At 44.1% G+C, this 12,289-nt stretch overlaps 1 protein-coding gene across 11 annotated transcripts in view; it reads right to left on the minus strand.

The window, feature by feature from the left end:
* ATG7 (autophagy related 7) overlaps positions 1 to 12,289 on the minus strand; it is a 384,864-nt gene that overhangs the window by 130,472 nt on the left and 242,103 nt on the right. For 8 of the 11 annotated variants that reach the window (XM_070463443.1, XM_070463449.1, XM_070463439.1 and 5 more), the window contains 2 exons: positions 7,932 to 8,054; positions 4,825 to 5,061 (listed from right to left, as the gene is read on the minus strand). In XM_070463443.1, coding sequence (XP_070319544.1) covers positions 4,840 to 5,061; positions 7,932 to 8,054 — 345 coding nt within the window. In that variant the 3' untranslated portion in view covers positions 4,825 to 4,839. Of the gene's footprint in view, positions 1 to 4,824; positions 5,062 to 7,931; positions 8,055 to 12,289 lie in introns of those variants that run through there. The other 3 variants (XM_070463447.1, XM_070463445.1, XM_070463448.1) reach the window with 1 other exon arrangement.

The raw sequence follows: 12,289 nt of genomic DNA on the forward strand, positions 1-12,289 counted from the left end.
CTATTTACTTTGCTGAATAGTAAACTGTCATGCCAATGAAGTCATATCACATGACTACAGTGTCTTTCATATGACTCTCCAGCTATGGGAGAAATGGGCATTTTATTTTCTAGAATTCTGGATTCTGTAGTGAATGAGTCAGAATCTGAGTTTTAATTCAGAATCAACCCGTAAGCCCAGGCCTGTTCATTGCCAGTCATAAAAAAAAAAAAAATTATGATTTTACATTCTATGGTATATAGCTGGTGTGCTAAACTTACTTTTTAAATGATCATTCATTAATCCCTAATTCTGCAGAAAGAAAGCGGTGCTCAGCAAAAACACAGTTCTTTTAAAGGAGTGCTGTAATTGCAATCCTAAAAAATAACTGTATGACACAGCATCAAGTAAAACGTGTGTGTGTGTGTTAGTCGCTGAATCGTGTCTGACTCTTTGCGACCCCATGGACTGCAGCCTGCCAGGCTCCTCTGTTCATGGGATTCTCCAGGCAAGAATACTGGAGTGGGTTGCCATTTTCCCCTCCTGGGGATCTTCCCAACCCAGGGTTCAAACCCACATCTCTTGCATTGTGGGCAGATTCTTTACCGTCTGAGTCACCAGGGAAGCCAAGTAAAATGTAGCCTAAAATTAATGCTGGAAGCATGAAACTTGCCAACTTTCAAAAATGAGAATGAACTATTTCAGGCAAGTTGGGTTATGGAATTTTGGAATTTGTACATCTCAAGGATATACCAATATAGCTTGTTTTATTAACTCCTATAAATCAGTGTTTTCTCTCTCTGGTTAGAGAGAGTTTGAAACTTATTTGGCATTTCCCACAGCACAATGTTGAACTCACAGTTGGAACTAAAGCAGTACATGTGAACTGATACTTGATGAAAAATAACCCTAAGAAGGAAAGTTAAAGCAAATTTTATGAAAAGATGGCTAAGTCATTCACAAGTTTGATTAGACTCGGCCTTTTTACAACAAACTCAGCAATTTAAAGAGCACGTGGTGAGCACGTCAAAGGCTCCGTGACTTGGATGTCTTGTGTTTCATCAGCTTTAGGGTCATTTCCTTTGGTTCCAATTGGGATAAACGGAGCCACGGGGGACTGGGGTCCATCTTCAAATATGTGAGACCATTCTCAACAGGTCTTGAAAGGAAAGGTCTGAACTCTGTGCAAAATTCCCTGTTTAGAGAGCAACATTTTAACAGGGTAAACAGCTGAGTGGGGCCTCCTAATACCTCAAGGGCAAAAAGTGTACTTACCAAGAGCTAAACTGGCTACAAAGAATCTAGCAATCTCTGCCCAAGACCCCTTCCTTATGAAAAATTAATGAGGTGGGTGTTTTAAAATTTTCAATCTACAACTTGAGATAAAATTAATCCATCAACACATATTTTTCACGTGAATATTTTTACTGCGTCCTTGGTCTATAGCTTCTCTTCACTGTACTAAATGAAACAGGAGGACTTTATCTGCTAAACCAAGCTACAAGTTCTGTTCTTTTTCTCCAAGCTGTATCTCCACCCTGTCTCTAATACCATCTAGTCATTTTCACTCATTTATCCCACTACTTCAAAATCATCACATCCCAAGACAGACTGACCTCTGTGTCTGGCACCCACTCCCCCAACTGCCAAGTCCCCTTTTCACACCTTGCTCCTCATTCCTCTTCCAATAGACCCAACCTGGCGATCTGTCTGCTTGTCTCAACAGCACTATCATTAAACTAGTACAAAGGAAATCATTCTTGGATACTCGATGATGTGAGGGAGATGGGCGCAAAACACTCCATGGGTCAATCTCACTAAACGTGGTTGATTCTGTCTTGAATCTCTCTCTCAACCCATTCTCTCTCTGCCCCTTTCTACGAAAATAAAGGGATCTGTAGTCTCTGGTGGGATCAGTTTTGTATTCCTCCTTCGTAAAGGGGCCATAGCTGGGGAGAGAGACCACAAATGTTAAGGGAGATGAAAAAGTTTAATAACAACGAACATTTTCTTTCTTTAAATTGAAAGGAATTACTTTGCTGCAAAATGGATGAACCTAGAAAACATCATGCTAAGTAACAGATATCAGACACAAAGGCCTTAACTTTGTTTGGTTTCAGGCTCTTGAAAGTGAAGCTGCTCAGTCGTGTCTGACTCTTGGCGACCCCATGGCCTGTAGCCTGCCAGGCTCCTCCATCCATGGGATTTTCCAGGCAAGAGTACTGGAGTGGGTTGCTATTTCCTTCTCTAGGGGATCTTCCTGACCCAGGGATCGAACCTGGGTCTCCCACATTGCAGGCAGGCTCTTTACTGTCTGAGTCACAACGGAAGCTCATTCAGCCTCTTGATGAAGGGCAAAGAGCAGAGTGAAAAAGCTGGCTTAAAATTCAACACTAAAAAAGCTAAGATCATGGCATCCAGTCCTATCGCTTTGCAGTAAATAGGAGGGGGGCAAAAGTGGAAGCAGCGACAGACTATTTTCTTGGTCTACAAAATCACTGTGGATAGTGACTGCAGCCATGAAATTAAAAGACACTTGCTCCTTGGAAGAAAAGATATGACAAACCTAGACAGTGTGTTAAAAAGCAAAGACATCACTTTGCTGACAAAGGTTTGTGTAGTCGAAGCTGGTTTTTCCAGTTGTCATGTAATGAGAGGGTACAGGCAGGAAGGCTGGGGCCCCCAAATGGAGGAAACAGGCTGCAAATATCAGACATTTTTTCTTTATCTCTCTTTTAAGCAGCAGGAGGAAACTAGGAAACAAACTACAAGTATCAAGATTTTTTCCCTTCTCTATACAAAATTAAAAGGAGGTTTCTTTTAAAATTCTGTGTTGCCATGACGACACCTGGTTCCACCTGAACTTAACTTTTCTCAAACCTTGAGCTAACCAATGCATTTTTCTTATGGAAGCATTTTTCGTAAGCTATTTCAATGATCTATGTATTTACCTTCAGTCAGGTCAGTCCTCAGTCACGTCTGGCTCTTCCCCCAGGCCTCCCTGTCCATGTATTTACCTTAGACTCTGTCTTTCTTCAGGTCAGTTTGCTTAAGAACCGACTTGACAAACCAGTCTGTTTTACTCAACAAACCAGTATGTTTTGCTCATGCAAATGTTCTCTTTAGCTATGTTAATGAGACTATGTTATTCCTTGGAAAACCGCCTTTCTCCAAGACATATGTCAATCATTTTATGGCCCAGGATGACTCACCTTGTGCCCATGTTATCTCAAAATGCATGTTGTGGGTGAGGAGCCTGGTGCCACTGTCTGAGTTTTGAGACATTTCCTTTCTCTAATTAGCATCCTGCTAGTAGGTATGTAACTTCCTGCTAAAGGCTAGCAGGGAGGCACTCTTTCTGCCTGCTTCTGATGTCTATGCCAGAAGCTTTCTTTATCTCTTTTATAAAACTTTATTACCCAAAACCTCTGAGTGATCAAGCCTCGTCTGCTTTTGAACTGTGGTATTGGAGAAGACTCTTGAGAGTCCCTTGGACTGCAAGGAGATCAAACCAGTCCATCCTAAAGGAAATCAACCCTGAATAGTCATTGGAAGGACTGATGCTGAAGCTGAAGCTATAATACTTTGGTCATGTGAACTGAAGATCCAGCTCACTGGAAAAGACCTTGATGACAGAAGAAACTGAAAGCAAATGAAGAAGGGGGCAGCAGAGGATGAGATGGTTGGGCAGTATCACTGAGTCAGTGGACATGAGTTTGAGCAAGCTCCGGGAGAGAGTGACGGACAGGGAAGCCTGACGGGCTGCAGTCCATGGGGTTGCAGAGTCGGACACGACTGAGGGACCGAACAGCAACAACACGTGACATGTCCAGGATGGGAAAATCCAGAGACAGAGGGAGGTTAGTGGTCACCAGGACTGCGAGGCGGCGGCAGGAGGGAGGAGTGCCAGCTCGGTGGGCACAAAGCTCCTTTTTGTGGGGATGAAAACGTACTAAGCTCGACAGTGACAGCAGCAGGACTGTGAATGTACTAAAAGCCACCAGACTGGACATGCTCAAAGGGCGAAAGCTTCACGGTATGTGACTTGTACGTCAATGAAGCTATTATTGAAAAGTACATTCGGGGCTTCCCCGGTGGCTCAGTGGTAAAGAATCCGTCTGCCAATGCAGGAGACACGGGTTCAATCCCTGATTCGGGAAGACCCCACATGCTGTCTGATTCGGGAAGACCCCACATGCCGTGGGGCCGCTAAGCCCGTGTGTCACAGCTACTGAGCCTGTGCTCTAGAGCCGGGGAGCCGCAACTACGGAACCCGTGTGCCCTAGAGCCGGTGCCCTGCAACAAGAGATGCCACCGCAGTGAGAAGCCCGCGCACGGCAACGAAGAACAGCCCCCCTCGCCACAACTAGAGAAAGCCTGTGCGAAGTATCAAAGGCCCGTGTAGCCAAACAGAAACACACAGGCTCTGATATCGGGTAACTCCAACTAAATGCTCAAGATCTGAGTGACATACTTTAGACTCCTGGCCTCTGAGACCTTTATTCCAAGGACACCCTGGCCCTCCTCTCCTGTCCCACTCCTTCCCCACGCTTTCCCTGCCCTGAAATCTTCTTTTCAGAGACAGCCTACTTATCCTACCCTAACTAACTGGAAAATCTGGTCCCTTCCAAGGAAAGTTTTTTGTTGACATACTTACTCCTCCAGGCAGGAGTAACTGTTCTCTCAGCACCTAATATACAAACGTCTAAAACGTTTTCGTTGATACTAGAGTTCAGTAGTCACGTCTCTACTGCACACACTGTGAGCTCATCTCATTAAGTTTTGTATTCAGTTATGAGCACAGTGCCCTGCTAGCGAGTTTCCAAAAGATGTTCAGTAAAGGCTTTCTTTTTTGCAAAACTAGACAAACATTTTATAAACAATGTATAAAATGATACTGTCACATATAATTATCTGGTTGAATCTTTTATTACTGCGATGTTGATGAATAAAACCAGTGAGTCCAAGAAGAGAATTAATTGGGCATTCCTCATCGCATTGCTTCCCTGGTTGGCTCAGAGGGTAAAGCGTCTGCCTGCAATGCGGGAGACCCAGGTTCAATCCCTGGGCTGGGAAGATCCCCTGGAAAAGGAACATGGCAACCCACTTCAGTATTCTTGCCTGGAAAATCCCACGGACGGAGAAGCCTGGTAGGCTACAATCCATGGGGTCACAAAGAGTTGGGACACGACTGAGCGACTTCACTTTCTTTTTTTTCATCGCATCCCTAAAACAAGTTGGTACTTTTCCATATGGGATGTAGAAGTTTGTATCTTTATTACTGAACATCTGTAAATGTACTGAGAATCAACTGTGCAAATCAGCACACGACCTTTATGCAGGTATGTGGATACCCTTTGATATTCATATTTATTCACACACACTTTTCACAGTAAAGTAAAATAACATAGGCAAGACAATGATTTTTGTTGCTAGGAGGTCTGCTGATAAGCATTCTTTTTTAAAAACATAGTCCTATTTCAAGTTTTTTGAAGAAAAAGAATAACCCTTTTCTAAGATAGGGGTTGCAAACTCCAATACCAATAAGAGTCATCAACTGAAAAGCATCTTCAAAACAGAGCACCATCACTTAAGAGTATCTTTTGGCAAAAAAGCAACAGCAGTGTTTGTCTGCAGGAAGGGAACTGGGTGGTAAGGGACAGGTGTAGAAGGAAGGTTTCCTGTCCACACAGTGTTTTTATGCCTTTAAAACCTTGTATCAAGCACATTATTTAATCTATAAAATTGGCTTTTTGGCTCCAGCTAACTATCACTATTAAGGAGTGCAGGCCTGGGGTTGCCAGATCGGATCTTTCAAAGAAGTTGGAAATGGGAAAACTCACATTTTTATGTAAAATTCATAATTTTTAAAACGTTGGCTTCATTCAGGATTTAACACATGGGCGGCCAAACAAAACACATGTGTAAGCCATATCTGGTCCCAGCCCAACCAGTTTACCATCTCTAATCTAAAACCTATGTGTGGCTTATGATTGCAGAACTATAAATGTACTTTAATGGAGGAAAACTTCAAAAAGAAAACTCAAGACTTGTGGATGAGATCACTCCCCCTTCCTGCCCTACCATCTCACTGCTGTTGCTTTCTTAAACTGCCCCTTCTTCTGGGTCTTTGAAAAGGCAACTAATGTTTGACCGACTAAAACGCAAAACAAGCCACGTTTGATCAACGAATCTACCCTTTATCCGGTCTGTTTTAAAAGAGTGAAACATGGTAGGCAGAGGCAATGGGGTCAATATCAAGTTGCAATTCTTCTAGGCAACCAAAGAGAAGTATGTGAATTATTTCTAGGTGGGTGGAAAAATTCCCCCTGCCAACTAGTCAAATGCCTGCGTGGTTCAAAAGACCTATAAGTTTTTGTCCCTCACCATCAGCCCTGCTCAGGAGACAAAATGCAGCCTTGATCAATGTAACATTCTGAACCTTCTCCTGGAAGCCAATCACAGCTCTGGGGGAAATCTCACCGTCTCTTAAAGGCCTGAAGAGATGCCAGTTACCTGCTGAGAACAAGGCTACGAGATTCTGTGTGGGCCTGATCACAGTCACAAGTGGAAGACTGCATCTGCTGGATGCCCAGAGGACACCAGGGAAAGACAAGGGAGAGCTGCTTTTGGTTCTACGACAAGCACGAGAGAAGTGCCATCACGCCTCTGTGGTGAGGTGAACACTCTTACTTCCATCTGCTGAGAGCTTCGCAAGATTTCACTTTGGTATTTCTGTGTGGTTTTCCTATACCCAGTGCTGGGTCCACTCTTATCAACAGCAGTCTTTTCACCACCAGCTAGTCTGGTGTTCGGCCTGACCACCACTCACTGACCCCTGGGGCCTCCCCCAATAGTGAGGATACACAACCCCAGACGGTAATCAATGAACAGGACTAGGGGGTTGAAGGTAACTCTGCAAATGTCCTACAACTGAAGGACACAGGCTCCCAGGCTTTGGTGTGGCTCGGGGAAACGCTATGACGGGCCACGTTTTCCTAAGAGCTTCTTTACCCAGGTTACTGTGGGGGAGGGCTGGGTTGGGGGGATGTGTTGATTTAATCTCATTCATCCATTCTGAGGGCTTCCCTGGTGGCTCAGATGGTAAAGGATCCGCCTGCAATGCAGGAGACCTGGGTTCAGTCCCTGGGTCGGGAAGATCCCCTGGAGAAGGGAACGGCAACCCACTCCAGTATTCTTGCCTGGAGAATCCCAAGGACAGAGGAGCCTGGTGGGCTACAGTCTATGGGGTCACAGAGTCAGACACGACTGAGCGACTAAGCATCCCCCTCGAGGAACTGTCTCACTAAGTGACTGGGCAGTGCCACACATATGCAGCATACTCTTTGCTGAGAACAGCGAGCATTTGGAAAAGCAAAATGATCATCTACCCTGTAATCCCAGTCTTTAAAAAACAAACAAACCATGATTGTAGCAACCCAGGAAATTAAGATTTGCAAAATACTCTAAATGGCAAGCAAAACAAAACTCTCTTAGGTTGTAACTGAGGAAGCCACTTCATGGTGGGCTTCAGGGGCCCAAGAAGACAGACTCACTTGTGAAATAAAAACCAGGCATGTTCTTGCTGAACATGGCCTGAGTCCAGTGTCTTCCCTGACTTGCATTTTGATGTATGGACATCACAGCCAACTCTGCAACGGTCACAGGCATGCTGCTCGATAGAAAGAACCTGGGTGCTTGGAAGTCGATAACCCGCAGTTTCTTCATCAGCAGTTTTGTGCATTTGGCACCCACCACACAACAACCTGCACACAGCAGCATCCAGCAACTGCAAAAGGCTCATTTACTGATGACTAGCAGACTGACTTAGCAGTTTGGTTCTAAGGAAAACATTCATAATTAACCGCTTCCTTCCTTTTCTGTAAATCTGAATACCAAACAGGTTTTAGACACATCTGTCTTCTGAACAAGATGCTTGTCTTAAGTCTTACCTCAGCAGCCTGGGTCTCTTGATGCAGCAACGTAAGACCGGTCAAGTCCTCTAAGAAGGAATGTGAAGAATTAAACACCTTCGCCAGGAAATTAAATCCTTCTCGTTCATACTGATCGAGAACCTGTAAAGACATTTATGAGTGAAAGTGTTACTCACTCAGATGTTTCCAACTCTTTTTACCCCATGGACCATAGCCTTCCAGGCTCCTCTGTCCATGGAATTCTCCAAGCAAGAATACTGGAGTGAGTAGCCATTCCCTTCTCCAGGAGATCTTCCTGACCCAGGGATTGAACCGGGGTCTCCTGCATTGCATGTGGATTCTTTACTGTTAAGGTCACCATGGAAATATATTTTATATATATATATATATGTTAAGGGGGAGGTGGGATTTAAATGCATATTAAAAGATTTTTACTTCTAATCATTACCTGCCAAAAATGGAACTAAAACAAGAATTAAAAATTAAATATGGGAAAAATCAATCTGTTAGGCCAAAAACAGTGAGGGTTTAGTATTTATGATTTTCTCTTTCTTAGAAAGAACGACAATACCATCTTCCAATTCAGATGACAGTAGTTGTCAGACAAAATAAGTTACAAGCAAATGCACTAACAATTCCAGTAGGAGAGCAGAGGTTGCTGACCCTAAGGTTCACTTTTAAGGAGGAAAGTAACGGGCAATTCCTTCCTGGTGCACGGACAGACGGATGGATGGAGAGACTGTGGTACAGACACACCCTGCGACACCAGCCATGAAAGCGGACGGGTGTGAGTCGGCTGAGGCTGGGCGGATGAGCCCAGAGCTTGTTGCACGGGGCGGAGTGAGTGGGAAAACACACCCTGGACACTAAGGTGTGCACATGAATGCTAGAGGAACGGCACTGATGGACCTGTGCGCAGGACAGGAGCAGAGACACAGACGGCAAGAGTGGTCCGTGGACACAGCGGAGGGGGGAAAGGGTGTGACGCGTTGAGAGCGCAGCGCTGCCACATGTGCGCTGCCGTGTGTCCGACAGGCAGCCAGTGGGGGCTTCTGCACAACACAAGCCTAGCTGGCGCTCTGTGATGGCCCAGAGCGGCAGGAGGAGGGTGCTGGTGAGAGGGAGGCTCCAGAGAGAGGTGATACATGTATATTTACAGCTGATTCACATTGCTGCATGGCAGAAACACAACACTGTAAAGCAATTATCCTCCAATTAAAAATAAATGAATAAAAGAACAAACAAACAAAACTATAGGCAAGAGAAGAGCCAAGGAAAAATTTTTTTAAGGATAAAGGGAAAGGAAGGGACAAAACGTGGGAAATGAGACCCACCAGTTAGTCAAATGCATTAAAAATGATTTTTTTTAATGTAAAAATGAATTTCACCAGGCATAACACAAAAAAGTTGCCCAAACAGTCAATAAACAAATGAAAAGTTGCTCAACATTACAAGTGACAACTAAAAACCACAATGAACGACTACTTTATACCTACTAGAGTGGCTAAGATGAACAAGACAAAAAATACCAAGTACTCACAAGGATATGGAACAACCATCATTCTCATGGGAAGACACAATGAGATAACCATCTTAGACGTTTAATATTTATATGCCATGTGATCAAGAGATTCTTAAAGAAGGCTGAGCGCCAAAGAATCAATACTTTTGAACTGTAGTGTTGGAGAACACTCTTGACAGTCCCTTGGACTGCAAGGTCCAACCAGTCCATCCTAAAGGAGATCAGGCCTGAATATTCATTGGAGGGACTGATGCTGAATCTGAAGCTCCAATACTTTGGTCACCTGAAGTGAAGAGCTGACTCATTTGAAAAGATTCTGATGCTGGGAAAGATTGAGGGCAGGAGAAGAAGGGGACGACAGATGGTTGGATGGCATCACAGACTCAATGGACATGAGTTTGAGCAAGCTCTGGGAGATGGTGAAGGACAGGGAAGCCTGGTGCTGCAGTCCATGGGGTTGCAAAGAGTCGGACAGGACTGAGCGACTGAACAACACTAACAAACAAAAAAATGTGCACAGAGGTGCATCAGAAGACCTGAACAAAAGTGTCCACAGCAGCACCATTCATGACAGCCCCAATGAGGAACTACCCAAGTGTCCATCAACAGTAGACTGAATTAACAAATTGTGGCTTATTCATGCGATGGTATAACACACAGATATGAAAACGTATGACAACTACCAACAACAATATAGATAATTCTCACAAACAACATTAAACAAGAGGGAGAAGCAGTATATACTACAGGATTACAACAATATAAAGTTTCAAAAAATGAACCTGTGCTGTTAGAAGTCAGGAGTGTGGTTATGCAGTGAAGGACTGTAATTGGAATAGGGCACAGGGGAGGGTCTGAGGTGCTGGTAACTTTATCTCTTTTATCTGGGTTCTGGTTACAAAGGCACACCTGTTGAAAAACCATCAGGCACTTTTTCATATATACATTGTCCTTTGATCAAAAGATCAAAAGAGGGACTTCCCTGGTGACCTGCCCACCAGTGCAGGGGACAAGGGTGTGATCCCCGGTCCAAGAAGGTCCCACATGACACAGAGCAGCTAAGCCTGTGCCCCGCAGCTGTGAACCTGCGCGCCCCAACTGCTGAGCCCCCACGCCCTAGAGCCTCCGCTACGAGAGGCCAGCACAGTGAGAAGCGCGAGCACCACATCTGAGTACCCCCGTTCGCTGCGACTAGTGGAGCTCACACAGAGCCACCACGACCCAGCGCAGCCAGTAGCAAAGAGGTAACTGATGCCAAAAACACCAAAAGATATGAGGCCGGCAGTCTTTTGAGAAGAAGAATATAAGAACATGACTACTGAAAAGTGATTACCACACTTAGGAATTCAATGACCACAGAAACCGTGAATTACAGAAGGCACACAGTGAACCAGAATGTCTTGGAAATTCTCTCAAAACTCAGAGGAAATAAAGAGACAACTGCTTCAAATACACAGCAGACACTGATGATACATCCCAGCAATCAACACTTGAACGGGAAGGTTGCAAAAGCAATGACACAAAATACAGAAAAAAGAATTTAAAAAAATTTCTCCATGCAGAAATGAAAATGTGTAAGTCCTTCAATCCAGCAATTCCACTTCAAAGACTTTTCAAAGAATTTTTGCTGTTGTTGAGGCTTGCGGAATTGTGATCCCCTCCTCCTTCCCAATATTCTTTAATATTGAGAGGGTAACAGGCAGGAAGGCCAGGGGTCTCCAAACAGAGGAAATAGGCTGCAAGTGTCAGACATTTTTTATCTCTCTCTTAAGTGGCAGGAGGAAACAAACTACAAGTGTTAGATTTTTTCCCCTTCTCTATACAAATTTAAAAAGAGGTTTCTTTTAAAATTCTGTGTTGCCATGATGACACCTGGTTCCACCTGAACTTTTCTCAAACCTTGAGCTAACCAATGTATTTTTCTTATGGAAATGTTTGTCTTAAGCTATGTTAATGAACTATGTATTTACCCTAGACTCTGTCTTCAAATAGTTCCATTCAGAACCAACTTGACAAACCAGTATGTTTTACTCATGCAAATGTTCTCTTAAGCTATGTTAATGAGACTGTATTTGCTTGGAAACCTGCCTTTCTTCAAGATTCATGTCAATCATTTTATGGCCCAGGACAACTCACCTTGTGCCAATGTTATCTCAAAATGCATGTTGTGGGTGAGGGGCCTGGTGCCAGTCTCTGAGTTTTGAGACATTTCCTTTCTGTAATTAGCAGACTGCTAGTAGCTATATAACATCCAGCTAAAGACTAGCAGGGGGCACTCTTTCTGCCCCCTTCTGATGTCTATGTCAGAAGCTTTCTCTATCTCTTTTATACTTTAATAAAACTATTACACAAAAGCTCTGAGTGATCAAGTCTCGTCACTGGCCCCCGACTGAATTCCTCTCCTCCAGAGGCCAAGACTCCTGGCGTCTTTCACGTTTCAGCAACAACCTTTCAGTGTTCAGCTATTTTTTCTTCTATAAGGTGGACATTTTAAAGGAAATCTGACGACGAGCATGCTGACTCCGCAGTGGCATGCGCACCCCACCGCCACTTAAATCCTGCTTGTTACTGTTCAGTCCTCAGTCGTGTCCCACTCTTTTCAGCCCCATGGACTCTAGCCCGCCAGGCTCCTCTGTCCATAAGATTTCCCAACCAAGAATATACTAGAGTGGGTTGCCATTTCCTTCTCCAATATCTCGTTTGCACAGGCACAAAGGCTGATGTGCAAGGATGCTCACAGCAACACCATTTGTAACAACAAAAGATTCCAAATAACCACCCCTTTAAAGGGTGCTGACTGCAGTATATTTACAGTCAAAGACATAATCATGTCGCATTAAAAGAATGAGGCATT

Source organism: Odocoileus virginianus, unplaced genomic scaffold (genome assembly GCF_023699985.2).
Source record: "Odocoileus virginianus isolate 20LAN1187 ecotype Illinois unplaced genomic scaffold, Ovbor_1.2 Unplaced_Contig_2, whole genome shotgun sequence".
Taxonomy (NCBI): Eukaryota; Metazoa; Chordata; class Mammalia; order Artiodactyla; family Cervidae; genus Odocoileus; species Odocoileus virginianus.